A 25,970-nucleotide genomic window follows, 5' to 3' on the forward strand; every position below is an offset into this window, starting at 1 on the left:
CATAGGGGCGGACCCGCAGGCCACAGCGGGGAGCGGGAGGGCGGGCTGGGGACTGGCGAAAATTAGCATAAGGGGCGTGTTTACGATTTATTAGGCGCCCGGTGCCAGCCAGCGGCAAGTGAGCCGTATCCACGCTGGCCTTTTCTCTTTTCCAAGATTGGAAGACGTAGTGTAGAAGTGATGAAGGCCCTGCTCAAACGGCCAGGAACCCCCGCCTTGCTATAGTTTTCAAAACAGGCTAGGTCAGGTTATGGGAGAAAAACGCCAGTGAGCAGGTTTCCTGTATCCTTTATTAGCAATGGGGGAGGCCTAGGACTGCTTTTCTGATCCCCACCTCCCACACCCAGCCCTTCTGCACCTGGGAAAAGTCACTAAAAGAGATTCTCTAAGACTGGCAGGCGTTACAGCCTCTCAAGAGGCTAGAGTTGCACACTCCAGGCACAGTCACTTAGGTGTAGAGTTGTCTCTCTTTCCGGTGGTTGGAGAGAAATCTAAGACAGAGCCAGGCTGTTGTCCTGTTTCGGTGTCCTCGGTGGGATGGTCCAGTACTGGGCATGGAGGCTGGCACGTGCCTCCAGGAACCCAGGGCTAAACTCCAGTTCAGCCTCACTGCCTTCAGACTCCCAGTAGAGCGCCTGCTGTCCCCAAAATGTTGTGGTCCTCAGACTGTGGAAATCCCTGATCTGAGGAGAAGCAGGTAATCAGGACAGACCATGAGTGTTCATTATTTATAACCTATAGACTCCTGGCTACTCAGAATCATTTTGATTTTTCCAGGAGCCCACGTAAGAAACACTGTGTCCTACCCCACAGAACGTTGGTCCCCTTTCCCAGGACACACAGCCAGGTGACAGAGCTGGGCTCCTGCTCAGGACTAATTCTGGGTGATCTGGTGCCCTGCAGCGCACATAAAACTTCAACCCTACCTGTTCTCTTCTGGAGAAAAAAAAATTGTTTTCCAGGCATGAAAATGATGCTTCTACCCTGTGAATCAACAGACGGTCTGCCTCCAGGAAAGGTCTGCCTTCTTGCAGGCAGAGAAAGCAACAAGCATGTGCTGGTGAGTGAGTGGAGGGAGCCTCCCTCCCGTTCTTTCAAATAGTTTTGAAGTTTTGGATGAGAAATAAACTGAGAGGGTCCCCGAACCCAGTAACTCCATCCTCCCTCCCGGAGACAGCTATTATGATCATATCAGAAGGTAACCCCATTCCCATCCCATCCTGGTGGCCTCACCGAGACATAGTTGGCGTTGGTCCCCTCAGAGGCAGTGCCCATGTCCCCGGCCAGGGCACGGATGGCAATGCGGTGCTGCGGGGCCACACTGATGAAGACGCGGCAGCTCCTTGCATTCTTCCTGTCTGGGCTCCGTGGGGGACTCACAATCTCACCCCGAGGTCCAAAGAGCTGCCTGTCACAATCTGCATGCAAAAACAAGGGGCTGGACTAGGTGTGGGCCACCTCAGGGAGACTACTGACACCAGGGTGGTCCCTGGCTGCAGACTCTCCCCTCCCTCCCTCCCTCCCTCCCTCCCTCCCCCCTCCCTCCCTGCTGCTGAGGCTTCACTCTGATGGCTTCTGAAAGACTGGTTTGAGGTAGTGATCCGAAGAGGGCAAGTGGGGAAGGCTCAGCAGGTAAGGTGTTTTGTGTAAGCCTGACAACTTCCATCTGATTCCTAGAACAAAGTGGGAAAGGACCTCTGACACCCTCCCCCAAACACACATGCACGCATGCGCGCACGCACGCACGCACGCAGGCACGCACACATGCACTAACATTTTTTTTTTAAAGGAAAAGGATGGCTGATGAAATGGCTCAGTGAGTAAAAACTCTTGGTTCTTGCAACCTGAGTTCAATCCCAGGAACCCATGTAAGGAAAAAGGAGAGCTGTGTGGTGGTGGTGCATGACTTTAATTCCAGCACTCATGGAGGCAGAGGCAGGGGATCTCTGTGAGTCTGAGGCCAGCCTGGTCTACAGAGTGAGTTCCAGGACAGCCAGGGCTACACAGAGAAACCCTTATCTCAAAAAACAAAAACAAAAAATGATGAAAGGAGAAAATTGACTCCCGTGGAGTTGCTCTCTGTCTTCCACACCCACAGCATGCCGTGCACACACCCACACACATACATCATAGTAAGTGAAATAATTTTTAAAGGAACGGAAAGGCTCCAAGCCTTGGTTCCCTCCACTGTGAGAAGGGAACAGTAGAGTGCTTTGGGCAGGGGATTTAAAAAGAGGATTCAATAAACTTCGGCTATGAAGTACTTAAAGTATGAAACTGGCAGAAAAGTTGAGTTTCAATCATGCTGTCCACTGCTATCATCAGGAGTCCGTGGGAACACCACTCCCCTGCACCTAAGCCTCCCTCAAGACAGATTGCCTGCTTGTGAGAAGTGAGAAGCCATGAAAATGAAGCCGTGGGCTCCCCAGCAAGGCCTTGTCACACCTGTGCCCTCAGCCACCTGCACAGCTCATGGCTGCTGGTGACTGTGGGAAAAGGGTGATGACGCTAAACCTTTGCAGAGACAATGTGCCTGTTGCACCACTTTCACATGAGGCCATGCAGAAATGTCTGGAATCAGCAAGGTAAGACATCTTCAGTCACCTTGCCCTTCTACATCAAACCCCTGAGGTGATCAAGCAGGAATCCATGAGCTGCCCTGCTCCTGAGCTGCCCTGCCCTGCCATACAGTGTAGGCATCTTACCTATGGGCGCTAGCATACATATACGCATCCCAGGAAGCAGGCTGAGGAAAAGTGGCTCATAGACCTGAGAGGACCCTGACAGAACTGAGGACCAGGGTCAAAGGAGTGAGGTGGTGGCCTGAGGAATGGGGCAAGGACCCCATTTGTGGCCACAGACGAACTTTATCCTGACCACATGGAAGCGACTGCCTGCTCCCAGGTTCCATTGTGGCCAGCTATCTCCTGTGCTGCCCACAGCCACCCAGGCATAGTCACCCAGGGAGACGGTGGGGAGGCCCAGGAGCCTGGCCGTACCTCTGTAGAAGGTCCCTGGAGCAGGTTGACTATGGTACTGTAGCAGCACTCCACGTCCTGGCAGCACACGATGTTGCCTCACCACCAATGTGTTGGTTTTGGTGCTGAAAGTCACGCCAGACATCTTCCAGCATATCTTCCTCCACGTGAACCTTCCCCAAAGCAGCAACAGCTCCCCTAGAAAGGGTGGGGCAGTGAGGAACAAGCACCCCACTCCAAGTCGGCAGCAGTGGCTCGGGGATGTGTTCAAATCACCACACTGCCTCTTACTGGCTAATGTGACTAAGTAGGGGGCATGTCACCAGAGCTCTCATTCCCGCTCCCCACCCCCCGCAATTTTCTATCTTAGGAATGGAGAACCCCCCCCCATTCCAGTCATGAGTCAGCCTTAAAAATCAAAGGTAGGAACACAGCCTGGGCATCCTGTCAGAAATGGGATACTCTGGAGTGAGCTGCCAGCCCCCAAGCCCAACAGTTGCCCACACACCTCTGGATGTACCTGCACTACACTTGAGTGAGCTCTCGAGGATTTGCAGGGTCACGATTTCACCTAGAGGCCGCCCAATGGCCACTACACAGTCTGCCTGCCCTTGACCTCGCATGTCAATGGTTCCCGTGGGCTCCAGATACTGCCTTCCACAGACCCCTTCAGAGAATGAAAGGGGAGTGAGGCGACCAGAACAGAGCAAAGCTGGAAACTGGGCGTGGCAGGGTCTGAAAGGGCCATACATCAGAGTGACAGTCACTATCCAAGGCTCTAGGCCACTTCTATGTGCCCCAGGGAAAGGGGAGCAGTGTTCGGTCCATAAAGTGCTTTTTTTGCAAGCATGGGGAACTGAGTTCAATTCCCAGAACCTACATTTTTGGGGTTTTTTGTTGTTGTTGGTGGTGGTGGTGGTGGTTTGTTTGTTTGTTTGTTTGTTTTACTTTTTTAAAATTTATTTATTCAGATTACATCTCAACTGTTATCCCATCCCTTGTATCCTCCTGTTCCTCCCTCCCTCCCACTTTCACCCTATTCCCCTCCCCTATGTCTGTGACCGAGAGGGGCCTCCCCCCCACACACACACTATGTGGTCACAGCCTATCAAGTCTCATCTTGGTAGCCTGTGTATCCTTTCTCTAAGTGCCACCAGGCCTCCCTACCAAGGGGAAGTGGTCAAATATGGGACACCAGAGTTCATGTCAGAGTCAGTACCCACTCTCCACACAACTGTGGAGAATGTCCTGTCCATTTTGGTTTTTCGAGTCAGGGTTTCTCTGTGTAGCCTTGGCTGTCCTGGACTAACTTTGTGGACCAGGCCGGCTTCGAACTCACAGCGATCCGCCTGCCTCTGCCTCCTGAGTGCTGGGATTAAAGGCATGTGCCACCACCGCCTGACTCAGAACCTACATTTTTAAAGGGTCGGTATGGAGGTGCACACTTATAGTGCCAGCCATGGGGAGGTAGAGGCAGGTAGGTCCCTGGGCTTAGCTAGCCAGCCTAACCTATATTAGCAAGCTCCAAGCCAATGAAAGATCCTTTCTAAAATAAGACAGACAGTTTCTGAGGAATGACACATAAGGTTGTCCTCTGGCGCCCACGCGTGTGCATGCACACACACAAACACACACACACACACACACACACACACACACACACACACACCACCTCTGCATTTATACACAGGAACACGATCATGCACATACAAACGTGAAAAGCGTAGCTTCCCTTTGCCATATGGGAAGGAGGCCCTGAGGCCTACTGTGTGGCCTAGTGCCTGAGTACTTGTCCTAGGAGATGCCAACCTCCCCAACAGGAAGCAGGAAGGAACCTAACCAAGCTCTTCCAGGTTTTCCTGGAGCCCCAGGGACTGGGAAGCTGGGAAGAGAGTGTGGGCCCGGGCTTGGGGCTGGGACCACTGCACAGAAGCAACAGTAACAGCAGCCTGGGTCTGGCTGGGAAGAGTAGCTTCCTTGTGAGACAGTGAGCTGAGGATCTCCTGTCCTTCACAGGGCCCAGCCCAGCAGCCCCTCACTGTCACTGGCTTGGGCAGGTGCTGGCAGAAGTTGGCCGGCACAGGCACTTGGGCCTGGGGTCCAAGGCAGGTATCATGGCGGCGCTGGATACCATCCCCACAGGAGACGGAGCACTGTCGGGAGAGAAGTGGAAGATCATGGTGAGCAAGACAGAGTGGCCACCGGACAATGTGATGAGATGTCATTGCTTCACACCCTGAAGGGCAGCAGGTGTCTCTGCTACACAGGTGCGGAGTCTGGAGCTAAAGAGCAGCCTTTGTGAGGGCTCACGTGTATCTAACTGGGATTCTAGTCTCAGTGTCCAGCCATCACTGTCTCAGCCTCCCAGGACCACCCTTACCTCTGTCCAGGTGCTGATATGCCACCGGTAGGCACAGTCAGCAACGAGGCAGGGGACACTGGCCTGGGGCTGCACCAGAGCCTTACAGAAAGTTTCATCCACCTCGCTGTCATGGCCTCGGTCAAGCCGCATGCAGGCCACCGTTCGTGTGGCAGTACCAAGGCCACAGCTGGCTGAGCATGGGCCAAGGGACAGGACTTTCCACCTGCAGGAAGAGATGATCCCAATGATAGCTGGGCATCTGTGAAGGCCAGGTCCCTTGTGAGGGGACGCTTAAAGGACCCTCAGCTTCTTAAAAAATAGTCTGGACACATTTCCTGGCCACAGTCTCCACTGACCTCGTTGGGCTGCAGTGTTGCCCTTCACTCCCATGTCATCGCTTGGCCCAGTGACGCTCTGGGACCCTTGAGACCCAGCGCAATGGTATGACATGACCTGCACCTTGCCATCACTGGACTCTGACCCTGTTCTTTGTCCTGGGCATGGAGGTGGGCTGTCTTATGCACTGCATGACCAGCTTCTGCCCACTAGGAGCCAATAGCAAATATCCTTAATTGTGACCACTAAGCTGAAGTTGCCTATGTGCCCTTTGAGACAGAATTATTCCTGGCTGGGAAACTAGTGCCTTAGAAAGAAAAGAGACTATAAACAGATTAGTGCTCGTTACACAGTGGCCATACAGTGTACCAGTGGCAAACAGAATTCATGAGTGCATACTGTTCCCTTTTAAAAAACAGATTTTGCTGTGTATGGTGGCACATGCCTACAATCCCACACTTGGGAGGTGAAGGCCAAGAATTCAAGGCTATCTTCAGCTACATAGAGAGTTTGAGGCTAGCCTGGGCTACAAAAGATGCTGTCTCTAAAAAAAATTAAAAAAAAAAACAAAAAACCTAGATTGTTCATAAATATGACGTGCAGAAATAAACAGGCACACAGACAGGGAACTTCAGCAAAAAGCAAAAAAAGCAAGACACATGCGCTATGCGTCTCAAGTAGATTCTAAGCTACATTATATAGAAGGGAAGTCAAGCAACTTGATAAAAGCCTGGCAGGTTGTGGTAGTGGCTCTTCTGTTCTGCTGAGAATGGCAGCCCCACCGTTTCATACACAGCCGTGCCTGTAGAACCAACTATCCTCCTGAAGCTCATCTTCCTCATCCAACATGCCCTGCCAAGCAGCCCTGCCTTCGACAGTGCCTCTGGGCTATCACACGGCCTTGCAATCTCCAGGGCTCCTGCCTGGAGTCTGTGCACTGGGCATGCCCCTCACCTGGGAGGACAGGGTTCTGGGCTGCAGGCCTCATGGGGTTCAGGGCGAGGTAACCCTTGGCACTGGGTGTCAGGCAGGATCTCTTCATCATTATCCTCTCCGTGAGTCTGGGCACAGTATAGGATTCTCCGCGCGAGCCCTCCCCCACAGGTCACACTACAGGCTGCCAGCTTATGATGCCACCTGAAAAAACGGAAGTCGGCGTGATCCGTGGGACAACAGACCTCCCTCTCATTTCACAGAAGGGGAAACTGAGGGTGCTAAACAGAGGTTGATTCCAAAAGGCCAGAGGGGGTACCATAAGGAACCTGCGAAGGTGTCCGTCTGTATTGGGAACCCTAGAACTGGCCTCGCTCTGGAACCTGCCACTAGCCCTACCAACTTTCCTACCCATGGGGCTTAGTTCTGTTTGCCCCAGACACTACTCAGCATGCTGTCTCGTTCATTGTCGGTAACCCCTAACGATGCCAGTTCGAGGAGAGCTAGGACATCTTTTTATTTGTCATTACTGTGTCCTCTGGCTGGAGACAGCACCTGGGCATAGCAGTGTTCAAAAAATTAGAACAAACAGTGAATGAATGTCCTATCAACATGTGTACCTGACTGGGCCGGGTGACTCAAGACAAGAGTCATAAGTGAAAGGCCTACCTGGGCCACAGAGTGAAGTTAGTGAGCATCTTAATGAGACCCTGTCTTGACGTAAAAGGTAAAAGGGGGCCTGGGAATATAGCTCTGTGCTAGAGAGATTGTCTAGCATGCTCAAAGCCCCAGGATTGAAAAAAAAAAAAAGTGGCCAGGAGTGTGACACACACCTTTGAGGCAGGGTAAGTGGATCTCTGTGAGTTCTAGGCTAGGCCAGCGAGGGCTACAGAGTGAGGCCTTGTCTCATAAACATTAAATAATAGATTTTCTAAAGTAATGTGCCTGCATTATCACCATGCCAGACCGCACAAGTATACTTTACGTCATCTGCAGATGATGGCAGCCAGAGGCAGATGCAGGGCCGCCTATCTCCCAGGCAAGGTGCTCACCTAGCAGGACAGGGCTCGAGGCTGCAGTCCTTGAAGGGGGCTGGCCTTGGCACTGGCCAGCACTTGGAGTGAGGTAGAGACACAGGGCGGCCATGGTCCAGCTGCATACAACGGACAGCCAGTGGCACTCGTCCCCCACCACAGGTCACTGGGCATGGTGCCAAGACTTGAGTCTCCCACCTGAAGGAAGAAGGCCAAAGCTTCACAGGACACCAGGCCTGGGCTCAGATTCCTTCCCCTGCACTCACCCTACCCAACTCACTGAGCAGGACATGGGCCAGGCCTGCAGACCTCCCGGCGGCTCGGGGGCTTGCTGGCCAAGTCACATAGCTCTTCCTGGACAGGCATCTTGAGGACAGAATCCATGCACAGGAAGTGCAGTTCCCTCAGACCTGCCAGGAAGAAGCAGGGGGTACGAGAGTCAAATCCATAGAAGAAATTAACATGTAGGGGGCCAGGGTCTGGAAGTGAAGAATGCTGGCATTTAATGAAGACGGGCTAGTTTGGAAGGGCAGAATCTGATGGCTGCACAACAAGGTGGTTAGGATTAATGCCACCGAGTGAAACGTTAAAAATGTTTAAGAGTTGGGGGCTGGTGAGATGGCTCAGTGGTTAAGAGCTCTTACTGCTCTTGCAGAGGACCTGGGTTCAGTTCCTGGTACCCACATGGCAGCTTTGACCAAGGCTGCACACACATGATGCACAGATATACATATAGGCACATACACACAAATAAAAGAAATATTTTAAATGGCTAAGAGATATGTGTGTGTTTCATGATAGGGAAGACAGAAGATACTGTGTCTCTTAAATCTTTTTTTTTTTTTTTTTTGATACTGTGTCTCTTAAATCTTTTTTTTTTTTTTTTAAGATTTATTATTTATACAGTGTTCTGCATGTGTGCCTGCACACCAGAAGAGGGCACCAGATCTCATTATAGATGGTTGTGAGCCACCATGTGGTTGCTGGGAATTGAACTCAGAACCTTTGGTAGAGCAGATGGTACTCTTAACCTCTGAGCCATCTCTCCAGGCCCTGATACCGTGTCTCTTTAAACTAACTGTTTTCAGCTTTGGTAGCTGGTTTGGTCCCGGCTCTGTAGGACTGTAAGGGGTACACTCTTTGGTGCCAATCTTTCTAGGATTTATCTTTATCTTTCAGTCAAGCATGAAACACATTTAGAGGATTTCTTTGGGTGCCATGGTCACACAGTTTGGCTCTCTGGCAGCCCCCTGCTTCAGTGGTTTCATGAATATGTCCCCAGGGTCTCACCTCGCCCACAAGAGATGGAGCATAGCCCCACCAGGGGAGTCCACACATGCACAGCCTGAGCCTCTGGCTTGTCGCTGCCCACTGGGGATGGCGCCTCCTCTCCCGGAGACGTGGTATCCAGCTAAAGAAAGCAGTGAGCAGCAGGTGAGTCTGCCATTCTGCCTCTGAGCTCCCAGCCTCCCAGCTCCTCTTCTTTTCAGGAGGGAAGAGGGTAACAAGCCAGGGTTCCCTCCCTGACCTTCTCTAGGGATGCCTGTATCTGGCCCCTGGTGAAGCCCTCACAGGCTTTGGCCTGTGCAGGCTCCTTATTATCCTAAGTGTTGTCTGTGGGGTGGGGCTGGGAGCTACGAAGCAGGCTCTGCAAGCACACTTGGCCCTGCAGTCCATAACCCATAAGACTCCAGCCTGAGAACAGTAGCATCAGCCTGAGGCCCCCGGGTGCCAGGCAGAAGTTGGGAGAATTACTTTCATAGCAGCTGGAGAGCTCCTTCCTTGCTGTGCCTAGTGGCACAGGCCTGTGGTCCCTACGACTTGGGAGGCCTAGGCGGGAGGATTGAGAGTTCAAGAGCTGCTTGGGCTATAGACAGAGTTCAAGTCCAGCCTGAGATATTTAGTGAGACTCTGTCTCAAGATCGCATGAAGAAAAGGGCCAAGGAGATAGCTCAGCGTTAGAGTGCTTGCCTAGCATGGGAAAGCGTTGGGTTTGGTTCTCAGTGCCCCGACAACAAAGCGGATCCCCACTAAGATGATTCTCATAAGAACTCTTTCATCTCAGCCTGGCTCACCCCTTTCAGAAGCACTCAAGTGCGTTTGCTGACCGAGAGTTCCTAGAACAGCACCCTGAGGAGGATGGAGCCCTCCTCCTGGCCTGCAGGAAGGTGACAACTGTGTTTTTCATTCTCACAGCTAATAAAGGATCCAGGCTTCTGGCACCCTCCTGCCCCATCCACTCACCTGACCCGAGTCTGGAGAACATGTGGTCCTGAAACAGGGCTCTGGCGTAGGTGCCATCTCATCTGTGAGGCAGGGACTTGCAGTTTCTGGCTTCCCTGGGTCACCCACCCTGGGCACACATGTCACGTTCCTTGGGGCCGGATCTGCTTCACAAACGGATAGCATGGAAGAGCCAGGGTCTGACACCTCCTGTCTGAAGAGACACAGGGCTGTTATGAGGCCCTGCCTCTGCTGCCTAGTGGGAGGTACAGCTCAACTCCTGAGGGTGGAATGGGGGGTGATATCTAGGATTCTAATATAGACTCTATGAAGAAACGAAACTCAGGAGCTTGGTCAGAAGCACTGGTTCGTCTCGCCTCAGGTTTCCTCAGTGGGACTCTGTGATGGGACAGTGAAATGGGTCCATGAGCAAAGGGTTCTGTCTCCGCCCCTGATGGCCTGGTTCCAGGGGTCCCATGAGGTGGAAGGAGAAAAGGACTGCTCTAGGCTGTCATCTGACCTCTGCTCTTGCACCACAGCTTGCTCACATATAAGGTGCAGCCACATGGTCATCACAGGAGAGATGACAATGATGACAGATGAAATGAGCTTTACCCTCATGGTGTCACACCAGCCTCACAGCCCTCATCCCCACATCACCCAGGTGTTACCCTCACGGTGTCACACCAGCCTCACAGCCCTCATCCCCACATCACCCAGGTGTTACCCTCACGGTGTCACACCAGCCTCACCGCCCTCATCCCCACATCACCCAAGTGTTAGCAACTCAAAGATGAGCCATGCACAGTGGTGCACACATGTAACCCCAGCACTTGGGGAGGAGGGCAGGCGGATCTCTGTGAGTTCGAGGCCAGCCTGGTATACAAAGTGAATCCAGGACAGCCAGGGATACACAGGCAAACCCTGTCTCAAACAAACAAACAAACAAACAATTCCGAGATGGAGATGAGCAGCCCAGTGCTTCTTGAATAGTGAAGAAGTGGGTGTTCAGGCACCAGGTCAGACCTCATGAGAGCCCTCAGGAGGAGACGCCCCTCTCAGGGGGTCTCAGGACAGGGACAAGCCTGGCCTAGGAGCCCTGCTGCAGCACACTTTGATGTGCTCACCTGGTGGGACAGGGCTGGGAGTTGCAGTTTTCCACCTCTGCTGCTGGCTGCTGGGCTACCGCTCGGCACCGGGCTGGCGGCACGGTCTTTAGGAAGCCACCTTGAGCCTCCACACAACGCACTGGCCTCTCCTGAAGGCCCCCACCACAAGACACGCTGCATGGGCTGAAGTCTTCGGCTATCCAGCTAGGTAGGGAAGGGATAGAAGATCAGGCCTGGAGCCAGGTCCCTCAGTTGACTCAGGGCCACGAGATGGAAGGCGAGCAGGTCTGTCTCACTGATCACGATGACACACTTGCTCTGCTCCAGTCCAGGCCCCTGTGTTCCTAAGCTACTGTTCCAAGACCAGCCTCAGCCTGGAACCTCCCCTAACACACTTCTGATTCTAAGGCCAGGTATTTTATAGTGATGGCCAGGGCCTCCCCAGTCCTACACCCAGTGAGATAACCTTGTCCTAAAAGTACTCTATTACCAGTTGGCAGAAGCCAGTGAAGGCTGGGTGCTGGCCGTCTCATCTTTCTCCCTGGTAGGGTGGTCACTACCATCTTGCAGTGAGAGCCTAAGCTCAGAGAAGCCTCAGGAAACCCAGACAAGGTGGCAGAAGATGTTACCACATGCCAGACTGTTTCTGTGACTGTGTGACTGTCTCAAGTCTTGATGTCCTCACTCTCACAATGGAGACACTGACAGAGCCCAGCCCATAGAGTTGCAGCTAAAACTGAAAACCATACAGATGCTTCCCAGCCTGCCCAGGCCACAAGAGTCACCACAAACCAGGTGGCTACCCAGTTTAGTACTTACTATGGTGGGCAGGGGGCAGAGTCACAGGGTTCTTGCCATGCAGGTGGCTGTGGGCTCCCTTGGCACTGGTCACTTGTCACCCACTTGTTTTGAACTTGATCGTGGCAGCTGTAGGTCACCCAGCGCATCCCTGGAAGGGCAGAGCAAAGACTCAATCACCTCCCCCTGGGGTCCAGCAGAGCTGCAGGCAAGCCTTGGCTTGCCTGGGCCTCACCTGCCCCACAGCTCACTGAGCAGGGTCCACGCATGGCGGTCCATACCCAGGCTGCCTGCTGCTTCAGTTGAAAGTAGGTAAAAGTGATGTCTGGGTGCGTAAGGTCCCCATATTCTCCTCCGTATCGCCTGTACACCTGCATCAAGAAAGATGAGAGCTCAGGTCCTGAGAGGGCTCACCCAAGAGTCTCAAAAGGGTCTGGCGTTTCGGTTCTCCAGTTCCCATGTTCCCAGACTCCAGGAGGCAGACAGGACTTGAGGGTCAAGTTGTTCTGAGGAATGAGTCAGAGCAGGTACGCACCAAGAGGGTCTGGGGTGAGGCATCATGGGAGTGTTGATGAGGTTGGGAACAGACTACAGGCAAGGAGGGCAGGAGTAGTGTCAAGGCAGGGAGTATGGGCCAGCAGAAAGGGTCTGGCCAGTACATAAGGTGAAGCTCAGGCCATTTCAGCTTGGTCCCCTTACACACACCTTCTCCAGCAGAACACACAGGGGGACACACACACACACAGGCGAGGCATAACGTTGAGGACTTCCCTACATGAAACCTTTCATGGCCTCAGGTTCCTCTGCCACCAAATAAGAAGGAGGAAGAGAAAGGGGAGGGGAAGAAAGAGCCACCCTCCGTTGCCCAGAGGGGCCCCACAGGCCAGCTGGCACAGGGACTCCTTGCTTGGCCTTCTTCTCATTTCAGAGGGTTGCCCATGGTGAGTCCTTCAGCTCCCCTCTGCTTTCCCAGTTGGGGGGCAGTCCCTGATTCCAGCATAAAGTCAACTCTCTCTTTTACTCCCAGATCTCTGAGACCTGCGGCATGTCCTGGACACAGGCCCATTTTCATATTGACTTGCACTACACTAATCTCACCTTACACAGAGCCCCGCTTGTCCCCAAATGCTGCTGCAAGGACTAATGAGTGAGGGGATGTACTACAGACAAATAAGCAGATATCCAGGGCCACCAGGAGAGGCCCACTGATTCACCCCTTCCCCCCCCCCCACACCACCTGCCAGGAGAGGCCTGCTGACTCCCCCCCAGGCCTGCTGACTCCCCTCCCTCCCCAGGAGAGGCCTGCTGACTCCCCCCACCCCAGGCCTGCTGACTCCCCCCCAGGCCTGCTGACTTCCTTCCCTCCCCAGGAGAAGCCTGCTGACTCCCCCCACCCCAGGCCTGCTGACTCCCCCCCAGGCCTGCTGACTTCCTTCCCTCCCCAGGAGAAGCCTGCTGACTCCCCTCACCCCAGGCCTGCCGACTCCCCCCACCCCAGGAGAGGCTTGACTCCCCTCCCCCTCCAAGGAGAGGCCTGCTGACTCCCCCCACCCCAGGAGAGGCTTGACTCCCCTCCCCCTCCAAGGAGAGGCCTGCTGACTCCCCCAACCCCAGGAGAGGCCTGCTGACTCCCCTCCCCCCAGGAGAGACCCGCTGACTCCCCCCACCCGCCCAGCCTGGCTGATTGGTGACCTGGATCTCCATATCATCCTGGACAGGTCCCCGGATGTGAATCTCCTCTAAGTGGGGCAGCTGGTCGTCAGTGAGGGTGACTCTGTACTCCACACGGCGGTCCTCCAGAAGGGAAGGATAAGTGATGCTGGGCGAGATGCTGGTCTTCCCCGCCACAACGTAGTGCCCCTGGATCCTCACCGCTTTGAGAACAGGGCCATCAGCACTATGGAGTAATCACCACCCCTCTTCATCGGCCAGCAGTCTACTTAGTGGGACAGGACCACTCTTCACAAGACAGGCTTAACGATGGCAAGGGGCAGGAGGATCTCTGCCCCAGACCATGGCCTTAGCTCCTTCCAAGGATCTGCCCCCAAGGACCTGGTACTTCTGGTGTCTCAGAGATGGCATCATCATTAATTAACCAAACCCCTCCTTTCTCATGCACACCTCTGCCACATACAAGCCACCCAGGAAGCTCTCCCACAGTGGTAGCTCCATGCCTATTTCTGGAACCTGGCAAGGATTATGACATCTGTCTCCACAGAGTGTGCTCACACAAGGCTCCAGGCTCTCGGACCCGGGACCAAGATCAGAAGCTAGCCTCTGAGGCAAAGGAGAAGCCTCATAGGACAGGATCTTCAAAAGGAGTCCAGTGAAAATTCTGGCACCTAAAAGGCCAGATTCCCGAGGGTTGGGGGGGGGGTCATCCTCTGGGGATACGCCACGCCCTAGTGCTGAGAAGCACCAGTTCCTGAGACCAGGAGCTGTCAAGCCTGTCCCCCTCCATGCTCAGCCTCCATATGCCTTCTCAGGGAATTTCAACCTGCATCCTTCCCTCCCTCTGGGATAAGCTTAGCTGTGAGCACAGCAGTTCTCAGGGGAGTCTGGGTAGCTGGGGCTCCTCCCACCTGGCAGCTGCTGTCAGGAGACTAAGCCATGGGTGGCTAAGTGCAGGAAAGGACCCTTCAGTCATCTCACCCAAGTGTGTGAAGAGAGGCCTGCGGTTGACAATGTGCACACTGGTCATGCTGGGAGTAACTCTCAGGAACGTGACGTATTCTAGGAACAAGCAGAACAAGAGGGCTGCTTGGGATTTGTGGTCACCGGTGCCACTGCCAAAGAAGACAATCCTAGCTGGACAGACCTGAGCAGTGTCATAGGCCTGGCTTTGGTGGCAGTGAGTCCCTGTGGTGGAAAGACTAGAGGGCTGCCTGCCAGGACACTTCCCAGACCAGGAACATAGGCCAGACCCAAGGTTCTTGGCTGCAGGTACAACCAGAGAGGCAGGGCCCAAGTTCTGTGGTGATCTTACAACTCAGTGTTGGCGAATGATATTTTTGCATTATATATACAGATCAAAGCCATGTTTGCACCCCTGTTGTCCACTGTATCCTCCTCCTGGGAATCTTGGATGGGAAGGAAAAGGTGATCTGACAAATACTCAGGGTCTCCTCCTTCTCTCTCCCTTTTCCCCTCACCACAGCTACAGTGAGGGGGTTAGTGCGCAGTGCTACAATCCTGTTTGCAGAGGCTGGAGTTTGAGCTTGCCATTAGAAGATATCAGAGAAGGAAGAGTGAACTGAAACACACAGGGAGGCACCCAGAGCTGAGCCAGCTTGTGGGTGCTGTGACCTGAATAGCCCAGGCTAATGCTTTGGGTGCCGGGTCCCTGCAGACTGCTGGGAAACCGGCCCTCCATGCAAGGGCAGTCCTACCTCTGGCTCTCCCAGCCGTGAAAGAGCCATTCCGTGAACTGCATGTGCTGTTGTCTCCTCCGCACACCTGGCACGCATCCCAAACCTGCGGGGAGTCCATCTTGCCATCACAGCCAAAGGCCTGTGCAAAGGAGGGTGTTGGAAGGCCTGTGTTATTGGGGTGCTGGTTTCCCTGGTACTAAAGCCCTGCTGGCTATGAGACTCTGGGATCCCCTCTCTGTAGCTCTCCTGAAGTTCCTGATATCTGCACATCCCGTTGGGGGCTCCCATGATGAACTTGCCCAAGGTCACAGTTTGGGCTGTAATAAAGGCTGACTCCAAATTCCATCCTGTTCCTAACAACACTCCCCAGCAGACACAGCACAGCTCCATTGAGCTAGTCCCATAGATCACCTCCCCTTTCCTATGGCCCGGAGCCTTCTACTGGGACAGGAAATCCTTGAATCCACAAAGACAGAGAGGGGCACCTGGGTTGTCCTACACTTACTCTGCAGCTGCCTAACACACACAGGCTTAGGGTCCCATCCTCCTGAGGACCACTTGGCACACAACGGGTCCCATCTTGGAAACTGTGTCCACGGCTCACAATGAAGCTCTCTCCAACAGCCCAACACATATATCTGCACAGAGTGTCCCCTGGAAGGGCAGAGTGACAAGGAAGTCTGGTGGTTTAAGGATGATCAAGGAGACCAATGAGCTAGGTAGAAAGTTCCTCCAGGACCAGCTGTACACTCCAAGCGGGCTTCCTCTTACCAGCCTCAGATAACTATATGCTTTGTATGTGGGGGCAGGACCACTGTTCTGCCTCCAAGGTCATATGATATTCTGCCCTCATAACCATGGCAACTGGACTGTGAGCCAAGGATCACATGGGCATTTTCCCTCAAGTATCTCCAAGTCCCCCAGAAGAAGACACGTCTAAGATAGAACCTCACTGCTTCTTATCTGGGGAGGCCAGACCAAGCCAGAGGGAAATATATGGCCTGTGAGATACCAAAGCATTAGTCAAGTCCTGCCCAGTGAGGGTGATGTTAGCTGTACCAGGTAGTGCTGGTTTCCCACCTGGCAGGCTCTACAGTCAGCACGCTATAAGACATGATCAGATATAGTGGGGGAGGAGGTCCCCCTCAGTCTTAGACCTAGGGGAGGGGAATAGGGTGAAAGCAGGAGGGAGGGAGGAACAGGAGGATACAAGTGATGGGATAACAATTGAATTGCAGTCTGAATAAACTAATAAAAATTAAAATGTATATATAAAACAAAGAAAGGATCAGATTACCTTAGCTTCTAGTCCTACCTGTGATTAGATTAATTGAGGAGAGACCCAGACTAAAAGTGGACAGCAGCATTTCATGAGCTAGACTGGACTTATTCAGCTAGACTACTGAATAAGAGGAGAAAGCTGAATACAAACCTCTCTCTCTCTGTCTCTCTCTCTGTATGTGTCTGTCTGTCTGTCTGTCTGTCTGTCTCTCCACCCCCTTCCCCTTTCCCTGTCTCTGTGTGTGTATCTGTGTCTCTCACACACACGTGTGTCTCTATCTTTTTGTGTGTATCTGTCTCTGTCTTTCTTGACTGTCTTTCTCTCTATCTCTCCATCTCTCTCTGTGTGTGTCTCTCTCCATCTCCCTGTCTCTCTCTCTCTCACATGTGTGTGTTGTTGCTGTCTCTTTGTCTCTCTGTGTGTCTGTCTCTCTGTCTCTGTCTGTCTCTCTGTCTGTTTTTCTGTCTGTCTCTCAATCTCTATCTCTTTCTCTCTCTCTCTCTCTCTCTCTCTCTCTCTCTCTCTCGTGCAATATGACCACCGCCTCAATCTTTTTCTGTTACAACTACTCCACTGTGAGTCAGAATAAGCCATTCCTTCCTGAAGTTGCTTTTGTTGGGGTATTTTATCTTTTATCTCATCAGCAAAGCAAATACCTAAGACACTGGCCAACTCCAAGAGCTCTCTCTCTGGCAGAGGGCTCCAGGATATGGCTCCCCCAGCTGCACAGCCCACCTTGACTATACAGCGCAGCAGCATCCCAGTGGTAGAAGGAGGCACCGCCTTGGGAAGGGTGCAGTGGCTGTCCATCTGTCTGGGCACACTGCTCGGACATGAACTCCAGCTGACTCTTCTCACAAGCCTGGCCGGAGGAGGTAGAGGACAGGTACAGGTGGGGTTCTTGGCAGTGGGGTCAGCATGCATCCTGCACGCAGGGTGGGGGGATGGCGATAGCTCAGCACAGGGCTGTGGTGTAGCTCCACTCCACAGTCTGTGGGTAGCCAGATCTGCCTTTCTTTGCCCACTGGGAAACTCCAGATAATCTGTAAAGGACATAGCAGCCACAGCAGCCGGAAGGAAAGAACAGGACATAATGTGGTACTTTGGGGGTCCTCTGGTTCTGAGTCCTGAACCTGAGGAAATGTGGTTGAGCTGCATAGTCACTTCACAGGTACATCCACGGCAGGAAACGAGGAACCGTGGCCCAGACACGCTGTACTGCATCACTGCACTGGCAAGAAAAGGCTTGGAGCTGGCCAGATGGGGACAGATGACATAGGTCTGAAAGGCCTTGGGCATTTAGCCGGAGAAGGCAAGGAGTGGAACAGAGGTGTCGCCACATGTTGAATGCTCTGGTGCCAGAAGCCATCTGAGGCAGAGGGTACACTGGCATAGAATGGGGGTGGGGAGGAAACCATCCTGCCACCTCATGCCAACTAGGGCAGCTACACTGAAAACTCGCATGTCCAGGACAGGACGTGGAGACACTGGAGCCCTCACACACTCTTGGTAGGAACGCAAAACGGCAAAAACAAAAACAAAAACAAAACAAAACAAAAAAAACCGCCCCAGTGCAAAGAGAAAGAGTGTGTTTAAAGCAAACCGTGGTGGTGGCGGTGCAGGCGAGCCAGGAGGGTCTCTGTGAGTTCAAGTCCAGCCTAATCAATAGTGAGTCTTGGCTACATAGTGAGGCCCAGTCTCAAAAACGCTGGGAGGGGCCTGCAGAGATGGCTCAGCAGTTAGAGGCCCTGGCTGCTCTTGTGGAGGGCTCAGCTTCATTTGCCATCCTGTGTTCTGTTGACCCATGTTAAGTGACTCACCCTTAACCCCAGGTGATCCCACTCCCTCTAGGGCCTTCAAAGGTGCTCACACTCACATGAGTGAGAATATACCCAGAGAGACATACACACATTTGAAAAAATTAAATGTGGCTTTTGTTTGTTTGTTTGTTTGTTTGTTTGTTTGGGTTTTGGTTATATAGCCCCGACTGTCCTGGAACTCGCTTGTAGACCAGGCTGCCTTCGAACTCACAGAGAGCTGCCTGCCTCTGCCTCTGTGAGTACTGGGATTACAGGTATGTGCCACCACACCTGGCTTAAATGTGGCTTTTTAAAAAGAGAAAAAAGCAGAAGTTAAGCATAGAATTTCTATACAAGCAGTGATTTCACTTTTAGGCATTGCTGTGGTTTTCTAAAATTTGTGATGAGCTCAGTGCCGCCTCCCAACAGTACCAAAAGGTGTGGGTTTGGGAAGTGATGGGAGCTTAAGAGCTCTGGCCACATATCAGGACCAGGCTCTTTTGAGAGGGCCGAGGGGACAAAAGGGACAGAAGTCCTATTGCAGAGCCTCCTGGTCCTCTGTAGGATGGGGCAACAGGGACCATGTGTGAAATGGACACCAAGTCTGCCAGGACATTTCTTGGTCTTCCAGACTCCAGAATCAGGAGAAATTAATTTCTGTGTGGTTGACAAACTACTCCAGCCGGGCGTGGTGGTGCACGCCTTTAATCCCAGCACTCGGGAGGCAGAGGCAGGAGGATCGCTGTGAGTTCGATGCCAGCCTGGTCTACAAAGGGAGTCCAGGACAGCCAAGACTACACAGAGAAACCCTGTCTCAAAAAAAAAAAAAAACCAACAAGACAAACTATTCTGCCTGCAGTGTTTTGTCACAGAAAGTCAAGCCAACTAACGCCAACTTCATAGCAGCTGGGCTTGCTGTAGTCAAAAAGTACAAATGACCCAAACAACGGAAGTGATAGACTGACTCATGGTACAACACAGACAACATTTGAAAGTGTTACACTAGATCAAAGAAGATGACTCTTGCATGGTGGTGCTTAAGTGAGATGTCCAGGACAAGTAGACACATAAAACAGAAGGCAGGTTGGAGTTGCTGGGGTAGAGAGAGGAGGCCACTTACTGGTGTGGGGTGTTCCTCAGGAGTGAAGGAAATGTTTGGTTTTCTTGTTTGGTTGGTTGGTTTTGGTTTTTCGAAACAGGCTTTCTCTGTGTAGCCTTGGATGTCTTGGACTCACTTTGTAGACCAGGCTGGCCTTGAACTCACAGAGATCCTGCCTGCCTCTGCCTCCCTGAGTGCTGGATCACAGGCATGCGCCGCCACCGTGCCAGCAGAAAGGAAATGTTTGGAACCACATAGGGGCAGTATTTACACAGCACTCCCAGTGTGCTCTATGCCTTTGCACTGTGTATTTTGAAATGGTTGACTAAACGAAATGCATTTCGCATCAGTGTCTACGTGAAATGCCCCATTTCCGGAGCCACTTTTCATCTCACGGATGTCATCTCAAAGGTGAGTAGAAACAACAGAAGGGAAGCAGTCACATGGGGTCTTTGCTAACCACTGTTTCCCTCCAAAGAGAGGCATGAGCCCTTGGGCCAGCCATTCTGCTGGCTAACTCTAATCCAGCCTCTCAGCTAGGGGACCAGCCTACCTGTGTGTTGCACATCTTAGCCTGGAGGTCCTCACCCACACATGCACGTCCCCCAAAGGCAGGCCTGGAAATGCCCACAAAACAAAAGGCATGAGAAGTGCTCTGCTGCAACCAGAGAATGGGGTGCACCCCCCTCCTCGCGGGGGGCGGGGGGGAGATCTTCTGTCGGTACCTGGGGTTGTTGCACCACCGTCTCCTGGTGATCACGCCTCCTCCACAGGATCGGGAGCAAGGACTATAGGGACTCCAGCTAGACCAGTGTCCATGTACTGCTGCCACAGGAGCCAGCTCAGCTAGAGAGTGACAGCGAGCCTTGGAGCACCACTGCAAAGTAGGACAACTCTGTCTCTCTCTCTCTCTCTCTCCCCCCACCCCCACCCCCACAGGGACCTAGCACACATTGGGTGTAGTCAGCATACACAGGGACCCTAACACATTGGGGGACCCTCCAGGACACAGTTTCCCATCACACACAGAGACTTCCAACACAGGGACTGTACCCCTCATTAGACTCCTTAACACACAGGGATCTCACTGACACAGAGACCCCTAGGACATAAGGGGCATATATATAGAGTTTTTCAATAGACATAGAGACGTCCCAACGCTTACAGAGACCTCATACATAGGTAGCCTCCACAGAGGCATGTGGGGCACAGTCACATCCCTCATTCGGTTTGGGAGCAAATGCTAAAGGGAAGAAGACATCAGGCTTCCAACAGAAGAAGGGTCTAGGTACCCAGTGAAAAGGGAAAAATTAACCCTAGGGAGATGGCGCAGGCCATGAGGGCATGGCAACCTGAGCGGGGATGCTTTGCGGCCATAAACGCTGTGTACGACAGAGGGCTGGAGGAGGGGTGGATGCAAAGGCCTACGGTGTCCTGGAGTGAGAACTTGGTGAAACCCTGCTCAGGAAGAGAGTGGGGAGCACAGAGCAGCCGCTCTGGGACTTCTCGCCCCACTCTCACACTCGCTCACCCCACCACCACCCCTTTCTCTTGCAGACACATGCACACAGGTCTCCCCTCCCCAGCCAGCTTTACCCTTCCCGCTGCTCTAACCTTCTCCACACCACATTCTGTCCCATCCAGGAGAGGAACAAGGAGGCGGCTGCAGCTGCTTTGGTCCAGGGGGTCTGTGTGGCAGGAGAGAGCCTGGCAGACATCCTAAGAGAGATGAACAGGTGGCGCGCTGAGAGGTGGCCTGTTTAGTGTCCCTTCAAGGCCAGTCAATACCCTGCTCTGTTGAGTGGCCTCAGAGAACAAGCTGACTGACTTGTCCATCAGGAGCAAGGATGGACCTTGCTGGGGGCCCATCATGCTTCTGGGGCCCAGGAAAATGTCTTAGTGTTTAAAATCAGAAAAGAACAGTGGACTTTCAACTAAAAATAAATAAATAAGCATTCTAACATAGATAAATAAACATAATAATTCAGAGGGCTTTTGTGTTTTATAAAAATACCAAACATAACTTTTAAAATATAATGTCTCTGGCCCAGGCTGGCCTTGAACTCAGTATGTAACCAAGAATGGCCTTGGCTTCTGAGTCTCCTGCCTCCACCTCCTCTAGAGTGCTGGGATTACATGTGTGTGCCACCACACTCAGTTTATGTAGTCCAAGACCAAATCTGGAGCTTTGAATATGCCAGGAGAGCGAACACTTGGCCAACTCAACTGCATCCCCAGACCCTGGACATAATTTGTAATGCTTTTGAGGAAGAAGGAAAGTGGCTCACCTGGGCAAAGAGGGAAGATCCTCCTAGGGAGGCAGCCTGACTTGGGAAGCCCTGGCGTGTCCATTTACGCCTCTTGTGAGCCACATTCCTACTGTGCGGACCCTGGAGGCTTCTATCTCTTGGAAGCCCTTTATGCTGAGCCCACCCCCATAGGTTAGACGAGGGAACCACTATATAATCTATGAGGCAAAGTCAAACAAATATGTGGAGACTTCGGTTAAAACAATGTTTAATACTTCCAAGGGGGAAAGCCGGGCGTGGTGGCGCACGCCTTTAATCCTAGCGCTCAGGAGGCAGAGGCAGGCAGATCGTTGATGAGTTTGAGGCTAGCCTGGTCTACAAAGTGAGTCCAGAACAGCTAAGGCTACACAGAGAAACCCTGTCTTGACAAACCAAAAATAAATAAATAAATAATACTTCCAAGGGGAGGGTAAAAATAATTATAATGCAAGCCTTATGACCTGAGTTCAATCCCCAGAACCTATGAGGAAATGAAAGAATCCACTCCACAGAGCTGTTCACCTTCACAAGCGTACCGTGGCACACTCACATGAAGGCATGTGCATACATGCAGGTACACACATTTCTTTGTTTTTTGTTTTGTTTTGTTTTGTTTTTCGAGACAGGGTCTCTCTGTGTTGCCTTGGCTGTCCTGGACTCACTTTGTAGACCAGGCTGGCCTCAAACTCACATCAATCCACCAGCCTCTGCCTCCCAAGCGCTGTGATTAAAGGCGTGCGCCACCACACCCGGCCACACATTTCTTATTTAACAACAAACTAAGCTGGGCGTGATGGCGCACTCCTATACTCCCAGCACTCAGGAAGCAGAGGCAGGTGGATTGCTGTGAGTTCGAGGCCAGCCTGGTCTACAAAGTGGGTCCAGGACAGCCAAGACTACACAGAGAAACCCTGTCTTGAAAAATCAAAAACAAAAACAAAAAACAAAAAACAAACAAACTAAATGCAAGCACTAGACAAGGTCAGGCACATGATTGGTGGTAGTAAACTGTGAGCATCAAACCAAGTGAACCCTGGAGTGGTCCTCAGCTGTGCCTGGTGCTCAGCAGGTGGGGTCAGCGCACCAGGAGGAAGTGAGCTGGGTTAGGGTTAGGGTTAGGGTTAGCCAAGGGTGGACTCACCAGACCCTCCCTGGAGAAGGTGCAGGCGATAGCCCCAGAGCCGAAAGCCACACGACACTGATCATCTGCACTGTAGTAGAGGCCAGGCTGTGCCACCAGCTGGTGCCACTTAAGTCCTGACTGCAGCCCAGGTGGGTCCCGGAAACAGTGCATTTGCCCTGTGCTGCAACAGATCAGACAGGGCTCAAGAGTTGGGTGGACACCAGTGGGGTCAGGGGGAAGTAGTAGATGGGGGCGTGTGGCTGTTAGCTGGGTAGAGGCCCAAGAGAGAGGAGTACAGAACGGAGCAGGTGGGAGGCTGGAAAAAGGATGGAGGAGAGAGCAGTGGGCCAACGGACCGGAAAGGCCTGGCATGGAAGGGAGGAAGTAGGAGACAGGAGAGATGGAGAACAAGGGGCAATTGAGGGATGGGTCCAGGAGTGGGATGGGAAAGAGGAGTGGGTTCACGAAGGTGGAGAGGAATGATGTAGGGGGGAGGGGAGGGAAAAAAGGAGGTGATGGGGGAGCAGAATGGGCTCTGAAACAAGAAATGATAGCAGCAGAGTGGGACGGCATAAAGGGCGCTGGGTGAGGCTGTACCTGAGCAGGTGCTGCAGCTGCCTTTGGCTGCAAGTGGACCACTCCAGGGCCCCTCCAGTAGGCACTGCGCCATCAGATGCCATCACATGGCCACTGGCCTCACAGGTGCTGCCACTTCCTGGAGCACCATCATGGTCCAGGCCGAAGCTGTAGGCAGAAGAAAACAACAACAACAACAACAACAAACAAACCTTGAGAGCAGCCAGCTGGGGCTGGGCCAGATCTACTTGTGTCCCCTGGACCTGGAGCCTGCTACTAGCTAAGCCAGCCCAGCAGGAGTCCTGGAGGCCCTGCCTCAGTTTCCCACCTAAATGAGGATGGGAGAAAAGCTGGTTCAGCAGGGTGGCTCTTTCCTCCTTTGGCTAATAAATAACAAAAAGCTTTGACACTAGACCAGCTGACCTAAGCCATGGTTACAAGTCTGAGGTGGAGAAGTGGGGCCTGGGAACCGGGGCCTGGGGGCAGCAGGTTGTCCTCCTAGTGGCCGATGGCCTGGGTGTGTGTGCCCACTCTGTAGCCGTTTTGTGGTTGAAAAGCTTGAGGAGGTGTGGCCGTCTTCCTTTCTGTTCCTAGATAGTAGTTTTTTTAAACAAGACCTGAGTATTTCCACGATATCAAGCAGGACAGACCCTAGGAGCCTAAGAGCCTGGGATGGGTGGGGCAGCTCAGGATCTGCTGAGAGGCTGGGGGGGGGGGGCAGCAGTACAGGGTCTGCTGAGAGGCTGGGAGGGGGGCAGCAGTGCAGGGTCTGCTGAGAGGCTGGGAGGGGGGCAGCAGTACAGGGTCTGCTGAGAGGCTGGGAGGGGGGCAGCAGTGCAGGGTCTGCTGAGAGGCTGGGAGGGGGGCAGCAGTACAGGGTCTGCTGAGAGGCTGGGGGTTGGAGGGGCAGTGCAGGATCTGCTGGGGCCAGATTCTCTGGGAGAGCTGGGGAGCCTGGTTCCACTCCTGGGAACCTACACCAGTTCAGAGGGTTGGTAGGGTACCAGGAGGGAAACTTAAATATTTTTTTTACTCTGCAAATTTCTATATCATTTGATATTTTTACAACAACTGGATATTATTTTCTTTTTATCCCCCTGAGACAAGTTTTCTCTGTGTAGCCTTGGCTGACCTAGACTCCCTCTGTAAACCAAGCTGACCTTGAATTCACAGAGATCTCACAGAGGCCTCTGCCTCCCTGCCTCTGCCTCCCTGCTTCTGCCTCCCTGCCTGCTGGGATCACAGGCATGTACCAGGATATTATTTTCCTAACCAAAAACAAAGAAACAACTACCCATCAAAAAGAAAAGGAACACATCACTTTAGATAAAATCGTAATACACAGGAATAAAGATTTGCCTACAAGAACACACACGACACACAGCAGCAAGAGGTCAGAAACACCCTTCGCTGTCAACCAGTGGGGATTAAGTTGTTGTGTGTACAAATCAAACCAAACCAAACCAAATAAAGTATAAGAGGCCTGTGAACTGAGAAGCATGTGAGATATATAGTAACATTAAAAGGCAAGAGTTCAGCCAAGGACAATACATGCAGTAAACTTCAAACCCCTACCCAGATCTAGCCAATGGACAGGACATTCTCCATTGGGGGAGAGTGAGGTCTGACTTTCATGTGAACTCTGGTACCCCATATTTGACCACGTCCCCTGGATGGGGAGGCCTGGTGGCACTCAAAGGAAGGATAGCAGGTTACCAAGAAGAGACCTGATACCCTATGAACATATACAGGGGGAAGAGGTCCCCCTCAGTCACAGTCATAGGGAAAGGGAGTAAGGGGAAAATGGGAGGGAGGGAGGAATGGGAGGATACAAGGGAAAGGATAACAATTAAGATGTAATATAAGTAAATTAATAAAAAAATATTTTTTTTAAAAAGGCAAGAATTATGTGGGCTGGTGAATCCCACCCAGCAATTGACAGATGCCTGAGGGCCCTGTCTTAAAAACCTCAGTAAAGGAGCCACATGAAGACTCAGCTGTGGTGGGAGCACAGGCTCTCTGCTGCCTGCCTCTGCATCCCCCTCCCTTTAGCTGGTCCCTTGTCTGGCCTAAAGGGGAGGGGATGTGCTACTGCGACCTGAGGTGCCAGAATGGGCTGGAACCTTGAAGGCAAGGGTGGGGCTGAGAGGACAGGAGGGAGGGGGCTGGAATCAGGTTGTAAAGTAATCGAATAAAATTTTAAAAATCTGAATAACAACAAAAATACCCCACAGCAGAATCAAAATAACAATGCATTGCACAGAGCCTGGTGTGTGCATATTAATAACCAAAATTAAATATAAATCTGAAGAGACATTTCCATGCATGGTGTGTGGTAGTTTAAATGATAAAGCACCCTCTGCCCCATGTATTTGTGTGGTTTCCCCAGCTGATGAGTTGTTTGGAAAGATTAGGAGATGTGGCCTTTGGGGAGCAGGTGTGTCCTTGAAGGAGCTGTGTGTCTGGAGGTGCCAGGCCCAGTGTCGTCCTCTCTCTGCCTGCCTGCCAGCCTGTGGATCAGGATATAACCTTGCCAGTTATGGTTCCAGCACCAGGCCTGCCTATGTGCCACCATGTTTTCTAAATGCTGTTTATTTAGAAGAGAGAGAGAAAGAGAGAGAGAGAGAGAGAGAGAGAGAGAGAGAGAGAGAGAGAGAGA

At 52.4% G+C, this 25,970-nt stretch overlaps 1 protein-coding gene across 1 annotated transcript in view; it reads right to left on the reverse strand.

Annotated features, from left to right (window-relative positions):
- Positions 1–185: 185 nt before the first annotated feature.
- Positions 186–25,970, reverse strand: part of ADAMTS13 (ADAM metallopeptidase with thrombospondin type 1 motif 13) — a 31,785-nt gene continuing 6,000 nt past the window's right edge. Inside the window, exons 7-30 of the mRNA XM_084797501.1 lie at positions 23,333–23,479; positions 22,754–22,916; positions 20,939–21,043; positions 20,050–20,189; positions 19,878–19,941; positions 17,162–17,288; positions 15,650–15,798; positions 15,163–15,283; positions 14,426–14,506; positions 13,466–13,647; positions 12,009–12,144; positions 11,795–11,924; positions 10,994–11,179; positions 9,888–10,080; positions 8,934–9,054; positions 7,924–8,053; positions 7,662–7,841; positions 6,631–6,813; positions 5,359–5,563; positions 4,819–5,131; positions 3,499–3,645; positions 3,000–3,176; positions 1,234–1,418; positions 186–683 (exon numbers count right to left, since the gene is read on the reverse strand). Of these exons, the coding sequence (XP_084653627.1) occupies positions 492–683; positions 1,234–1,418; positions 3,000–3,176; positions 3,499–3,645; positions 4,819–5,131; positions 5,359–5,563; positions 6,631–6,813; positions 7,662–7,841; positions 7,924–8,053; positions 8,934–9,054; positions 9,888–10,080; positions 10,994–11,179; positions 11,795–11,924; positions 12,009–12,144; positions 13,466–13,647; positions 14,426–14,506; positions 15,163–15,283; positions 15,650–15,798; positions 17,162–17,288; positions 19,878–19,941; positions 20,050–20,189; positions 20,939–21,043; positions 22,754–22,916; positions 23,333–23,479 (3,757 nt within the window). The 3' untranslated portion in view covers positions 186–491. The remainder of the gene's footprint in view (positions 684–1,233; positions 1,419–2,999; positions 3,177–3,498; positions 3,646–4,818; positions 5,132–5,358; positions 5,564–6,630; positions 6,814–7,661; positions 7,842–7,923; positions 8,054–8,933; positions 9,055–9,887; positions 10,081–10,993; positions 11,180–11,794; positions 11,925–12,008; positions 12,145–13,465; positions 13,648–14,425; positions 14,507–15,162; positions 15,284–15,649; positions 15,799–17,161; positions 17,289–19,877; positions 19,942–20,049; positions 20,190–20,938; positions 21,044–22,753; positions 22,917–23,332; positions 23,480–25,970) is intronic.

The sequence above is a fragment of the Acomys minous genome (genome assembly GCF_964271855.1).
Source record: "Acomys minous genome assembly, chromosome: 10".
Lineage (NCBI taxonomy): Eukaryota > Metazoa > Chordata > Mammalia > Rodentia > Muridae > Acomys > Acomys minous.